This window comes from Sturnus vulgaris, chromosome 22 (genome assembly GCF_052056855.1).
Source record: "Sturnus vulgaris isolate bStuVul1 chromosome 22, bStuVul1.hap1, whole genome shotgun sequence".
Classification (NCBI taxonomy): domain Eukaryota; kingdom Metazoa; phylum Chordata; class Aves; order Passeriformes; family Sturnidae; genus Sturnus; species Sturnus vulgaris.
The window spans coordinates 5,748,376-5,761,505 of record NC_142264.1 but is presented as its reverse complement, the minus strand read 5'-3'; the positions used below and the strand labels follow the sequence as shown (position 1 = coordinate 5,761,505).

At 46.2% G+C, this 13,130-nt stretch overlaps 1 protein-coding gene across 7 annotated transcripts in view; it reads right to left on the bottom strand.

Annotated features, from left to right (window-relative positions):
* The window catches only part of DNM1 (dynamin 1), a 71,812-nt gene that overhangs the window by 28,044 nt on the left and 30,638 nt on the right, over positions 1 to 13,130 (bottom strand). For 3 of the 7 annotated variants that reach the window (XM_088177258.1, XM_088177259.1, XM_088177261.1), the window contains exons 11-15: positions 5,786 to 5,872; positions 5,530 to 5,600; positions 5,020 to 5,071; positions 3,805 to 3,816; positions 2,426 to 2,539 (exon numbers count right to left, since the gene is read on the bottom strand). In XM_088177258.1, coding sequence (XP_088033384.1) covers positions 2,426 to 2,539; positions 3,805 to 3,816; positions 5,020 to 5,071; positions 5,530 to 5,600; positions 5,786 to 5,872 — 336 coding nt within the window. Of the gene's footprint in view, positions 1 to 2,425; positions 2,540 to 3,804; positions 3,817 to 5,019; positions 5,072 to 5,529; positions 5,601 to 5,785; positions 5,873 to 10,525; positions 10,665 to 13,130 lie in introns of all 7 variants that reach the window. The other 4 variants (XM_088177257.1, XM_088177262.1, XM_014873155.2 and 1 more) reach the window with 2 other exon arrangements.

Sequence of the window (13,130 nt, the reverse complement as noted above, 5' to 3'; positions counted from 1 at the left end):
GCCCATCTCACGTATCTCCTTTGCTAGCACCCCCACCCATTCTGGGTGGTTCCTTTCCGAGGTGGGCTGTGGAGCAGGGTCAAACTCTGGGGTAATATCCCTAGTCTCTGGGATAGGATCAGGCTCTGGGGTAACCTCCCTAGTCTCTGGGACAAGATCAGGCTCTGGGGTAACATCACTATTTCCTCGGGTAGGTATCAGGGTTGTTATCCAAGTCAATCTCCCCTTATCTCTGAATGTTAGATAGAACAGGTTTAACAGGGATATAAGCAACACTAGCCACAATATAATGTCATTAGCATTTAAAGTGGATTGGAACCCCTTGAAGACTGGTGGGGTGAACTTCAAAAACCCTGTGATGGGTTGAGAAAAAATTTCACCTGCTGCTACTTCCTCACAGTAAGTACCATTATTGAAGTAGCCCCAGAAACACACACTTAGAGTGTGATAGCTCTGAATCCATGTGGCCATCTTCCAGAGAAAATTAAAAATCCATGAATTCCTCAACTGATCAACCCACATAATAAACTGGATAATAGCCACAGTAACCTTGGTTATGAAACTCATGTTTAAAAAAGGGCTTGCAAATGGGAGAGATATAGCAGTGACCACATGGAGGCCAATCCAGGGTAAGCTGGACAGCATGGTGTCACCTACCACAAGCTTGGGTAATTTAAGAACTGTTATCCCCTTTTCTACCCCTCTCTCAATGCCCTCAGGCAATGCCCCACGTTGGGCGCCAAAATCTGTCTCGGTTTGAAAGACAGGTATGGTCTAAGGAAAGGCAGGAGCCCCTTTTCTGCAATGCAGAGTGCAATCCCCCTCCCTTTTAATTATTTTAGGTCCAATTCAGACACCTTCAGGCAGGAGATATGGGGATGAGAATAACAGTTCTTTACTGGTATTTAACAAAGCAGAAAAAACCAACAACAGCTATAAAAATTGGCAAACAGAAACAGTCTAGCTCCGCTCCAGTCCCTTCTGGCCGCAGGCCGTCTCCCTGTGCTGTTACCGGTGCTGTGGGGGCAGGGCAGGTCCCGCGCAGTTGAAGAGGGCTGGGTGATGGCGGCCGCGGCCCAGGGGAGAGAGGGGATGGGGAAAGTTACTCCCCCCTCACGGTGTCGGTCGTGGTGCTCAGCAGAGTGTCCGGAGGTAGTAGGGTGAGCTGGGAGAGCCGCGGAGCGATGTCCAAAGGCAGGGAGCGTGGATCTCAGCGCTGGGATGACAGGGGAAGATGCCAGAGCAGAGCCCAGGTTCTCTTCCCACTCCAGGAGCCAAGCGAGAGGGCGTCCCCCGCTCCAGACCCCCCTATCCCACCTTTCCTTTTCTGGTTCCCCCCCCCCTCCCCCTCCAGCCACCCCCCTACGAGAGAACATTATCTGTCATTTTAAGGTGTAGCCACAATTAATTAGCATAACAATGGGAGAAATTCCACAGAAAGAAAAGCAAAGCATTCAACCCCCAACAACATCATACCAGACATTTTTCATCTCCTAGCACACTGAGGGGACTAAACCTTTCAATCACATTCTTACCAGAACCATTCAGCTATTCTTTCTCTTTCCAAAGTAATCAAAAAGGACAATTATCTACCTTTGTCTTGCATAGGAAGCAAGACACTGTTGACAGTGATTTCAGCTGGAACGATTCTGTCTGCTTATAACAATTCCCAGTGAAGCAGAAACACATCATAGCATGTTGGCAGAATTGCTAATATTCAAGATTATCAAGCAACTCTACAGACTAGATCTATGTTCCTATCAGTGATATTCCACACATCTCTGTACTTTTAGTCAGCAGAACTCTGATCATTTACAACTCAAACAATTTTAAATATAACACATTAACTGGCATGTTCAATGCAGAATCAATAAAAAGACATTCCTACTTTGCATGTTTAAGAACTGGACCTGGGAGAGATGAAGTAATTTACTCAAAGTCAGAAGGAGCCAGCACCTGAGCTGGAGCTTCAGGTCCACAGCTCCTGTTGCTTCGCTCTGAGAGAGCTTTTTTCTTGTAACCAGTAGATGCATGAAATCACTGCCACGTGCCTTCAGAACACTCACTGCTGCCCCACAAATGCCTAAAAGTCCAAATCTTGGAACTAACCCATCACACCCTTGATGATCACAGCTGCCACAGCAAAATGAATAAAGGTCAAATTCATTCCAAGTGCCTGTCAACTTTCCACTGAGCCAGGACTTCAAGCATAAATATTACTCCTTGTGCGTCAAACAAGCCACATTCACATCAATTCAGAAATGCTCAGCAGTACTGAGGCCATGGGGAGCCTGGCCCATGGACAGTTTCAGCTTGTCACAAGCCGCAGACAGCACTCAGAAGATACATCTGTAATACCCAGTGATCTGAAGTACCTGTCCTCATCAGATGGCTGAGACTCAAGCAGCAGAGTTGAGCGACTCACCTCGTCATCCTTGTACCAGGAGAGGTTCTCTGCTGTCAGGACAAACCAATACTCCTTGGAGCCACCCTTCATGATCCCAATGTTGTTGATGGTGAGCCAGCCTTTCCGGATCACCTGAGGGGGTGGAAGCAGTGAGCATTAACAAGGATAATTATCCCTGGCCTTAGGTGATAGAGGAGGGAACCAAGGGTATCCCTACATGCAGAGCAGTATGGAAAGACAAGGAACATGGTGCTCTCTGCTGCTGCCAGAGGAGCCCCCCATTCAACTGGCCACTGAAGGTCCTTGCCCCAAAAGGGCCAGTAATAGCATAAAAAGAGGCAGGAAGGAACCTGGCAGTGCTGTGCATTACACTCTCTGCCAAGAGGAAAGAGATACAGAAAGAACTACATCAGGAGTGCCTTGGACAGCGGCACAACCTACAAGCATCAAATCACAGCAAAACACCCAGAAAAGGCCACACCTAGAGAAAACCAGGACACCAGCACACCTTTCAGCACACTTCAGGTGTGGAGTGCTTCACTCAACTCAGGTGAGGGGGAACTAGTTCAGGACACAGCCAAGCACCCCAGAAAGAACTGAGTTTAGTAAAAGAAGTTACTAAAGATAATAGAACAAAATGGTGCATCTGGAATTAGTACCCTGGACTTCAGCATACCCAGGTATTTGGGCAGTCATATTAATCTAGGGCAAGACAAGTTCTAGAAGTTTAGTGTGTAAAGAAGCCAGGCTATTACTCTCCAGGGGACTCCTATTCACCAAGTGCTAGTTTGGAACTCCACACATGCCATAATAAATGCAGGTATGCATCATCTTAAAGGCATTAGCTTTTACTATTACTGTACTACTCACACCCAGAAACATCTGTGTGCATTATTTGTACCTTGTTGTATGGATATGCTTGCTGAAAACTTCCTGGCATTGAAAAACCACGAGACCGCACTGTGTATTAGCAGGCTGCATTGTGTGAGCAACCTACCCAGTTGGCCCAGCACCTGATTAGCTGCCCTGGAGGTACAGGATCATTTAACTGGCAATTTACTCTGTAAAGGCAAACGTAGGAGCCTCGGATCTTCATCTTCTAAGCTCGAGCTAGTCCTACTCTCCGTGTGGACAGGAGGGGGCAGTGGAACAGAACTACACATCCTTGGATTGCTGCTTTTCATCTCCACCCACTCAAAAGATGTACCCGCAGTTCTGAATTCTTCCTCAACATACTACCTTTCCACCTTGCTTCTGCTTCATCTGTGTCTAATGCCAGCTGCCCTCCTCTCCCCATTCGGCAGCAGAGGGAATAATGTGTTTATGCCCTGGTTTTGCCTTCCCAGATGCAACATTAATGTTCATTAGCACACCCTGCTGAGTGGCCTTCTACTCACCAGGATCTCATCCTGCAAAGGGGAACCATAGCAACAGCAGCAGAGCAGAGAGCAGGAGAGGAGCAAAGAGAGGAGAGATTATTACCAGGAAAGCTGGAGCAGGAGAAGAGAGGCTCAAAAATAAAATAAAATAAATTGGAGGCTGGTACCAAATCTTTTACCCCAGGTGTTAATACAAGCAACCCCCATCCCAAAATAAATCTGCTAACAGGAAAGCAAAAGCACTTTACAGGTAGATCCGGAGTCTGCCCTTTGCACTCTGCTACGCTCAGCTCTACTGTAAGGGACTGCAGAGGATGGGATTCCCTACAGCTGCTCCAAAAGGGCTGGCTGGCCAGCCCAACCTGCTGAGAACACCTGCCTGCCAACAGTCTGAAACACTGCAATGTCATGTCCAGGGAGAGGTGGCCAAACAATCTGTTATGAAGAGGATAGATGTCAGGAGTAAATGTCTTCTAAAAAGACTAAGCAAAAGCATTTTCTTCCATTTTCTATGAATCTGCTTTTAAGGCTTTGTTTCCAAGATCTCCTAGCCAAGATAGCCTTGCCATGTTCCCAACAAATCTGGGACAAAGTGTCATTAGTCTCTTTTTGATTCTGTGTACACTCCTTACAGTTCCTGGAGGATTAAGCGAAGTCCTTCCCTCCACTGCTGTCTTCTCCCATGGGTGTGTTCAGATACATACCCACTGCAACCACAGCTACCATCACCCTCTATTCTCCCTGTACAGAGATCTATATATTTGCAGTGAAGTTTTTCAGAAAAAAGAGTCAATGAAATCTCTTGAGATCTCTTTCCAGAAAGCAGATACCACTCATGGGAAAGACAACTAGAAAGGACAGTTCTGTAACAGTTCAGACCTAGTGTTCTGTACCTCTCACCTTGGCAGGAGAGTTGGCACAGTTAGTGAAGGGGCTGAACAGAGTTTACACAACATTAATTAATAGGGATTTCTACCAGAAAAGCAAGACCAGAACTTTATTATCAAGCTGCCATTGCCCTCCATTGCTGCCAGATGCTCAGTTCTTCCTGACTGCAGGAGCCTAAACCACTATCTTCCAGTTACAAACAGTTTGATGAGTTAAAACAAAAAGGCAACACAACAAAATAACTTAGAGCAGTGCTGCATCCAGCCCAGCACTTGTCCACCTGGTAGCCTCCAGGTAGCAAACACTTCCTCCTTGCAGCAGTGAAGGAGATGGAACTTGGCCTACCTGGTTACCAGCTGCCTTCTTCTTGCTCATCTGGCTGCTCCTCTGCTGAGCACTGAAAACAACAGCAGAGACATTCAAAACTTCTAAGGCTCTTCTTGATCACCCGAATCCTCCTCCCTTTGGATAGCTGCTACAGTGAGTTGGGGCCCCCCACCATTGGCTTCCAAGACTTAATAACCCAATCTTTTGCCATCTGCTCTCTCAGCCTGGACTACTCATCTTCTCACTCCCACCTGAACCTCATTTGGGTCACTAACCCTCCACAGTTGCTGGGTTTTTTTGTTCTGACACAAACAATACTCTAAGAGCCCCTTCCACGCATCTCTGTTCTCCTCCCCAGCCTTGCAATCCAGAGTCACTGAAAAAACAAGCAATACTGAGAGCTGCACCATTCTTGGGACAACAGCATCTGCACCAGGGCCTCTGCACCCCATTTACTGGAACAGCTGCAGGGTAGAGCCACAGGAAACACATGTAGAGAAGAGGAGGCAATAGGAGGTGAGTGCTTACTTGGCAAAGCCAATGAAATCCTCGTGGTTTGTGTTCATGTAAGCCAGCTCAATGTCTATTAGAAGCATGACCTGCCAAACAGAGGCACAGAGCAAGAGGTGAGTGACTGACACTGCTAACAGGGGCACACAGAGCCCCGGACATTGTTCATCTGATCCCTCTGCAGCCAGACACCCCTTGGCTCAGGCTCAACTTAGACATCTTCAAAAGGTGTCCCCCAGCCAATTTCCCCCCGATACACACTCCTGATCCCCACCTGATCCTTGGTCCTGCCTTCTCTCTCACGGATGTGGGTGGTGACAATCCTCTCCATCTCCTCACGCAGATGAGGGTACTGGCTGAGCTGCAGGAGAGAGGAAACACGTGCACATGGGAAAGGGAGGTAAAAAGGGGGCTGCAGCCCCCCACATGTACACATGCACACATACACCTTGCTACTAGATATTCTCAAGGGAAGTTCTAGAAAGCTGGACTTGCAGATAGACTTTTCCAAGTTCCTGGAGGTCTGTTGAGGGCAAAATTAATTTCTACTTCCTCTGGGCTTTAGAGGAAAGCCCTTTTCAGTCTTGCAGCAACCTTTCTGTCTCACCAGAGACCTGCTCCAAACTCACCACATTCTTCTTGTCATAAGGCTTTTGGCAAACACCAGAGTGTTTAAGTACAGGTGCACTGCTTCTTCTTATTGGGTTTTTTCCCATTAAAGTGAGTAGTTTCTCTAGATGTTCAGCATCTCACTGTAGTAGGCTAAGCAGGTGAATGGCCTGTTCTTACAACCTGTTAAGTCCTCTAGGAAGTGAAGTGGATTCCAGTCCCTGTTTGCTGAGGGACTAAGTGAGAGCATCTGTCTCTCTCCAACATCTATGAGCAGAGAGAGGATCTGACCCGCTCAAGGGTTCATGTCTCCAAGAAACACCGTGCTCTGGGCATCCAGCTGCTTCTACCTGTTCTCCACTGTGCTGGGGCAGGACTACATAGCTGAGCTCTATGTTCACATTGCATCTTCAGCACATTTTTCACCACATTACTGAGGAGCGAGTCCTTTCCTGCCCACACTGAGAAGCAGAAGGACTCTGGTAGCTGTGATTCAAAGGATGATTATCTAGAGAGATCATACCTGAGTTACACTTCTAGAATTAACACCTTTAAAGTCCTCTGGGTTTCACACATCATCTGCCTTCCTGCCTAGAGTCATAAACCTCTAGTGATTCCTACAGCAGCCACTGTTGCATCTCAGGTCAAGCCTGAAATGAAATTAATCCTCTAGATCCAGAATCCAGTCCCTCCTTCCCTACATCACTTATCCCCTGTGAAACTATCTTCCCTGTTTTAATATTACTTCAAATTTTACTAAGATGCCAAATAGTATTTCCCAATATCAGTCTTTTATACATGCTCAAGGAGTTGTATAAAAAGAAAATCTCATTTGCCCAAGACATGTACTGCATTTGTTTTGTTCCTCCAGTTTATGAAAGCAGCTTCTTAAATCGGTTTGCCCTTTTGTTTTGAACACATAATTATAACATGCTACAAGGAGCAGTCTCAAAATGTGCAGCATCACTTCTGGAAGCTAGATCCCACACTAACCACCACCAATATTCCTAACATCTGCCAACAAATAGTTTCAAACCCTTTGAGCCCCCTTGCAGTCAAGCAAGTTGCAATAGCCTAGAACTGGAATTTGGACTAGATTTGACACTATTTTTAAATGCGTGGTTTGTTTTTGAAGGCCACGGAGGCAAGAAAAAAGTGGAATTAGTGTTCCCCAGTACCACCTTGTCTTGAAAGCAAAAACTGGGTGTTCTCCATGATCTCTTGGTTCAGGCAGCTGGTTGCTTCAGAGACAGACAGGGAAAGCTTCCTGTTTCCTTTGGGGGATTGGCAAAGGATAGATGGGCAAGTTATGTCAAACAGAAAAACAGGAAGTTGGAAAACTTTAAGCAAGTCTCAGCTTCTTTGCTTCAAATTAAAAAAACAACAACAACAAACACAGTCAAACAAAAACCACATGAAACCCCCCCTCCACCATCCCTGTCCCAACCAGTTCAAAGTGCAAAACAAGTAGTGGTTTATCCAGAACCCAGCTCATCCAGCAACATCCATGTGCAAAAATAAATTGGCAGCATTGGTCCCCATGCAGGAGCTTCTGACCCCAAGCATGCACAGGAGCAGCAAGGGTGGGCAAGGAAAGAGGATAAATAAGCCACATGATGTCACACCACCAAGGAACATGCAACAGGGTATAGAGGGGCAAGAGTTATCACCAGCAGGACAAACAGCACCCAGAAATGCCATGACTCTGAAAGACAGGAGAGCAGGCGACCCTTCGAGGGGTAAAGTCTGTCAGCCTGGGATCGTGTCCCAGCTCAGTGGGGTTTCGATCCTGCTTTAGCATCATTTTCCTGTTCAATCAAAATACAAGCTTACAGCCCTCTTTGAAAAGCAATTTGTCCCAATGCTCCTTAGTTCCCCTCTTTGCAGATGCTACGAGTCCTTGCCAGCACACCAGAGATCAACCTTCAGCTGAAGGGCTGCTGACTTGCAAGACTTTCCTGCACTTGTGAGACACTGCAGTGCAGTCTGGCACAGAAGGCTCCTGCTTTTGGAAAAACACTAGCTAGAACAATATTCTTCTAAATATAAGGGAGCATGCTTATACCAGCTTTTTGTTGCTTTTGGAGCTATTCTCCAATAGCAAGCAGCTCAGAATCAAGCCAGTCACAGGACAGCTGTTAATGGCCATCTACTTCACCCCTCAACTTTGTCTAATAGTCAAGAAATAATCAACTTTTCATACAGGAAAACTGTACTGTGAACACAGATGGGTTTGTCACCTTCTGTGTTCTTTGAGAGTCTCGTAATACTCAATCTATACAGCTTTATCAACTGTACATACAATGATTTCTTCACCATCTGGGGTGAAATGAAATAATTGTGAGAGAACATAAACAGTAACACACAACAGTTCAGGACAGCAACAAACCAAGGCTACAGGACTGTTAAGCTAATTCAAGAGGTGTTAGCCCAAGCAGCCTTCTTTTCCAGAAGCCTTGCAGGACTCCTGGTGAATTTAAAGTTTTTTGTCATCTTTTCAGATGCAGCATCAGTCCACAACACGGCAGGCTGGGTATTACCTTACAATTAGCATCAGTCCTAAAGTAGCCTTTTCCAGATGCTTCCCCTAATAGCACATGCTCTTGTCCATGTCAAGCAGTTAGAGCTATAACATGCAAAATAAATATTGCAAATTAACTAATGTCCCTGTGCTGTTACTACCTTATGCCATCAGAAACCATCTCAGTCCAGCTGCAATCCTTAAGTGGCCTTTTCTTTCTTTCTACTCTTTCAGAGGGAGGTACAGGCAAGATTAACCTTCTCACTACACGCAGACATTTGACTCAAAACATTACTAAAGTCTTCCTTTTTTCTTCCAGTACTACTGCTACATGTTTTCATTCTGGCAGTTATTTTACATCTAACATCTGCCTCCCTGGGCTCTCTGGCTTTAACCATAGCCATTAGTCTCCTACAGTGTCACTATCACCTTCCTTACAGGATTACCCAGGTTGCATCACCTTGGAATATCCTCACAGGTTCGTCCATCACATCACAGATTAAAAATCCACAGAGCAAGTGGGTATCCAGCCACTCGAAGGACACGGTCCAATAGAGAAATTAGAATTCAACACCCTTGGGGTTTCTATCATCATGCTTCTTTCTCCCCACCCAGAGCAGACATCACCAGCTGGATACAGAACACAGTACAAGCAATCACACCCGTCAAAATAAAAAATCCAATTAGAAATAGGCTGGGAAGGAGTTACTCTGCCTCATCACATCAGACCACACAATATGGCAACAGCAGGACTCCTCAAGAAATAGACTGGGCAGAGCTTGGGGCATGTCAAAGACGTGTCCTTACAGTAGTGGCAATGAGCTCTGCATTCCTTAGTGAGCCAGACCTTATTAACTCATCTTTCGCCCTCACTCTGAACTCACATCAATTATGATCTTCTCTTCCTTCCCAACTTAGGGCTCACCAAAATGCTGGTGAGTCTGGCTGTTACCCTGGAAGAAGGAAACTGTAATTTCCAAGTCCTAAAATAGTCCATGAATCAGTCCTTTCCAGCTCAGTTTCCAGAGCACACTTCTGCTGTGCCACATCTTTCTGGCCCCTCGCTGGTAAGTTTTAACACCAATTGCCACATCTGCCTTTTTTTTAAAGGAGGCATGTGGTGCCCTCTCCTGGAGGGAACCAGCCCGGGAATCAAAGCCACTCCTGCCCCAGCCTCCAGGAAGTATTTGACACCTTCCCTGTCACTCTCCACCTGCTGCTGCCCTCAGGCTTCACCTCCTGTGGTTCACGGCAAGCAAGGAAAAGCATCACACTACTTCCCCCTGAGCATAGTCCATGGAGTGAGAAATCAGCAGGAGAATGATGCAGAGGGTGCAATGCCTGGAAAAGCTTTTCTCAAAGCCTTTTGGAACTCTGAATGTCTCTTGCAGAACATTTTGCACCTCAAACCTTTAATCAATTGCTGTTTTGTAGATGTGATGGCTCGATATGCACTGCAGACCACTCATGCTGTGGCGGTGGGAGGTCTTTTTCTGTTTTTTTATCTTTTTCTAGGGTACCTGGATTTAAGGAGGTCCCAGAAATAACCACTAAGAAGTTCCTAATGTGCAGGCAGTGGCACAGTAAACTGGTTTGATCCACACTGAGCTAGGCAGAGGAAAAGGTTAAGCCAGAATAACCCACTGGGTCCCAGCTCACTGCTCAGCTAAAGATCCCATCAGTTGTCACCCACTCCCCTTGACCTGCCTTTAAACTGCTCCTGTACCTGCAGGTTGCTGCTCTCCTCTAGATGCATTGTTATATCAATTTTCTCTCTCTAGATTTGCTGGAGTTCCTGGTGGGTGTGTGTGTGTGGCGAAACAGCATGGAAGTGTGTGGGAAGGGGATGGGCATTGACCTTTCTTCAATTTTTTGTTTCTTTACCTTTTCGCTACACTTTCTGATGGTGGATGTGAGCTCACTCACTACCATATCCACACACTTCAGACTTGGCTCCTTCAACTTCTGCACCTGCTTTTTCACTATGGCTTCAAAAGCGAGGTCAGGCGTGAAGAGACCCGTTCTGCATGGCAGGGGAGGGGTGGGAGGAAGCAACGAGGAAGAAGAAAGCAAAGCAGAGAAAGAGCAGGAAGGAGGAAGGAAGAAGGAAGGAAGAGGGAGAAGAGAGAAAACACAAGGCAAAATGAGAAGTGAGATTTTGGTTCATTCCATTAGCTTACTGAACCAGGTGAGCATTGCTATGGGGCCTGTGCACTGCCAAGTATCAGGAGAGTCTACAGGCAAATGGAAGTGTCAAAAGGGGAATGAGGTAGGAGCAGCTGGGCCAGTGAAATGGTGAGCTGTCAATAGCAAGATGAATGAATGGAGCCCCCAGGGATCAAGTGATCACTTCCTGAAGGAAAGCTTCTTTGGATTTCAAGACAAAATTTCTTGCCAGTGAGCCACTGCCTCTTTTCCTAGAGGTTCACCATTTCTCTTTATCTCATTTCCCTTTCCTTCCCGCCATAGTTATATCCCCTTCCAAATTTTCCTTATTCCAGCTGCAGGAAGCCTGAACAGGACCCAGGCTAAGATCTGCAGAGGGTCTGTCACTTGCATCTTGCTTTGGCAGAACTGAACGGATGTGTCTCAGTTTCAGGGATTCAGGCAAACCACTCCACTTACAGAACATATTTCATCTCACCTGCCTTCCCTGCAACATCAGCTTCCTCAGTAAGAATAGATGTACCCAGTATTTAGGAAAATGCAAATGTGCTACAGGACATCCACAGCTATACAAAGCATCCATTATACATGCAGCATCAGACCCAACATAGGCCTGCTGTGATCTATAAGGAACTATTAATTTCCACTGGTATTTTGTGGTCTGTGCTCTCAATGGGTCCACTCAGGAAAAACAGAAAGTGAACAGAAACTAAAGTTACTAAATAATAGCCAAGATCAATCCAATTCAAGATTACTGCACCCAAAAAAGTTTTTCAGCACTTCTTTTAACACTTCAGAGCTTCTACTGGATGCTCTTTGTTACACAATCTGAGTTACTTGTCTGTGCATGGGCCATTAGTACTTTTCCAGTGCTTTCAGGGAATAGCATCTTGCTTTTCCAAAGCTGCAGTTTATAACCACACCTGTGGTGCCTGCAGCTAACACCAAATCCTAGGATGGCTATAAATAACCACCACTTAATGTAGATCAGATATTTACTCCTTCACCTCATCTTTTACATCTCTGTGGATAACACCTGCAAGTCCCCAAGCAACACCAGTATTAAAGCACTCTTCAAACACATATTAGGGGAAGTACAACCACTCTGCCTTTTAAGCATCAAAGAGTTGGAATATGTTACAGGATTTGGATTCACCCAAGGGTCTCTCTGCAGGTGCCAACAATGCCCCCTCTGAGCAAAGCAAGAGCATTTCCAGAGTTCAGTTCACATCCTCTGACCCAGCAGAGGCTTCCTACTAACCCAGTTGCCCAGGTAAGCTCAAATTATTCTGTTTCCCCCACCAGACTTCAGAGGAAGTCTGATTTTTTACAAAAATTAGTCCCTTACAATTCCTGAGTATCACCTGAGTGACAGTATTTTGTTTCTTCATATACAAAATTGTAACCATGGCTACCAGAGCACACACAGAACAACTAGAACTGAAGTCAACCATGAACACCTTGCAGTAGGATCCAAGCTGAAATGGGATCCTTTATTCCTGAATCTGTGACATTTCCCCTCCATCCATGTGGTGTTTTCTCCTCCCGTATTTCCCACCCTATTGTACCCACCACCTGATCACTTGAGGAACTGTTGTCTTCAGAACAGAGGGTTTTTTCCTAAAATTGTCAGTAAAAAGAGCAATGAAAAAGAAACAATGAAGTAAGAAATAAGAAGTGAAGGAAAGAATGCAATGACAAAGAATCAATGGGCAGTTTTAATAGCAACTGATGGATGAAGAACAAATCAAAAGAAGCTTCAGAGGGCATGAAAAAGGAGGGCCCTTCTGATCCAGTTAGCAGGTGACTCTGGATACTTGGCAGCCCGAGGGCCTGTGCTTACCTGTCAACAGGCTCTAATGGCAATTTTCTGGGTGCTTCCCACAGTCACACACCCCAAGAGAGGACAGCAGGACAGAAAAAGGAAGCTCCTCCAGCACTCTAGAAACCTGAGCAACCTCTCACTGCATCCACTTTGCTCTCCCAGTCTGTCCTGGGGGGCAAAGCATGTGTCTGCACACCTGGGCCCTTCTGCAGAGGCTCTTGGCCCTAAGGACCAGGCACTTGTGCAAGGGATGGCAAGTGTCACCACCTGGGCACCTGTCCCCACCCTTGCTGAGAGGGGGTCAGACTCTGTGGAAACCTCCTGCAGTGCCCATTTACCTGCACCTGAATAGCCAGTGGCGATTCCAGTCTCCAGTGCCCACCTAATCCTAACTGAGGTGCCTTTTCACCAGCACCCAGCCCTGCCTGAAGCAGCAAGTCATGGCTGAGAAGAATGGCACAAGTCATCTTATCTTGCTCTCTTTCAACCCCAACCTCA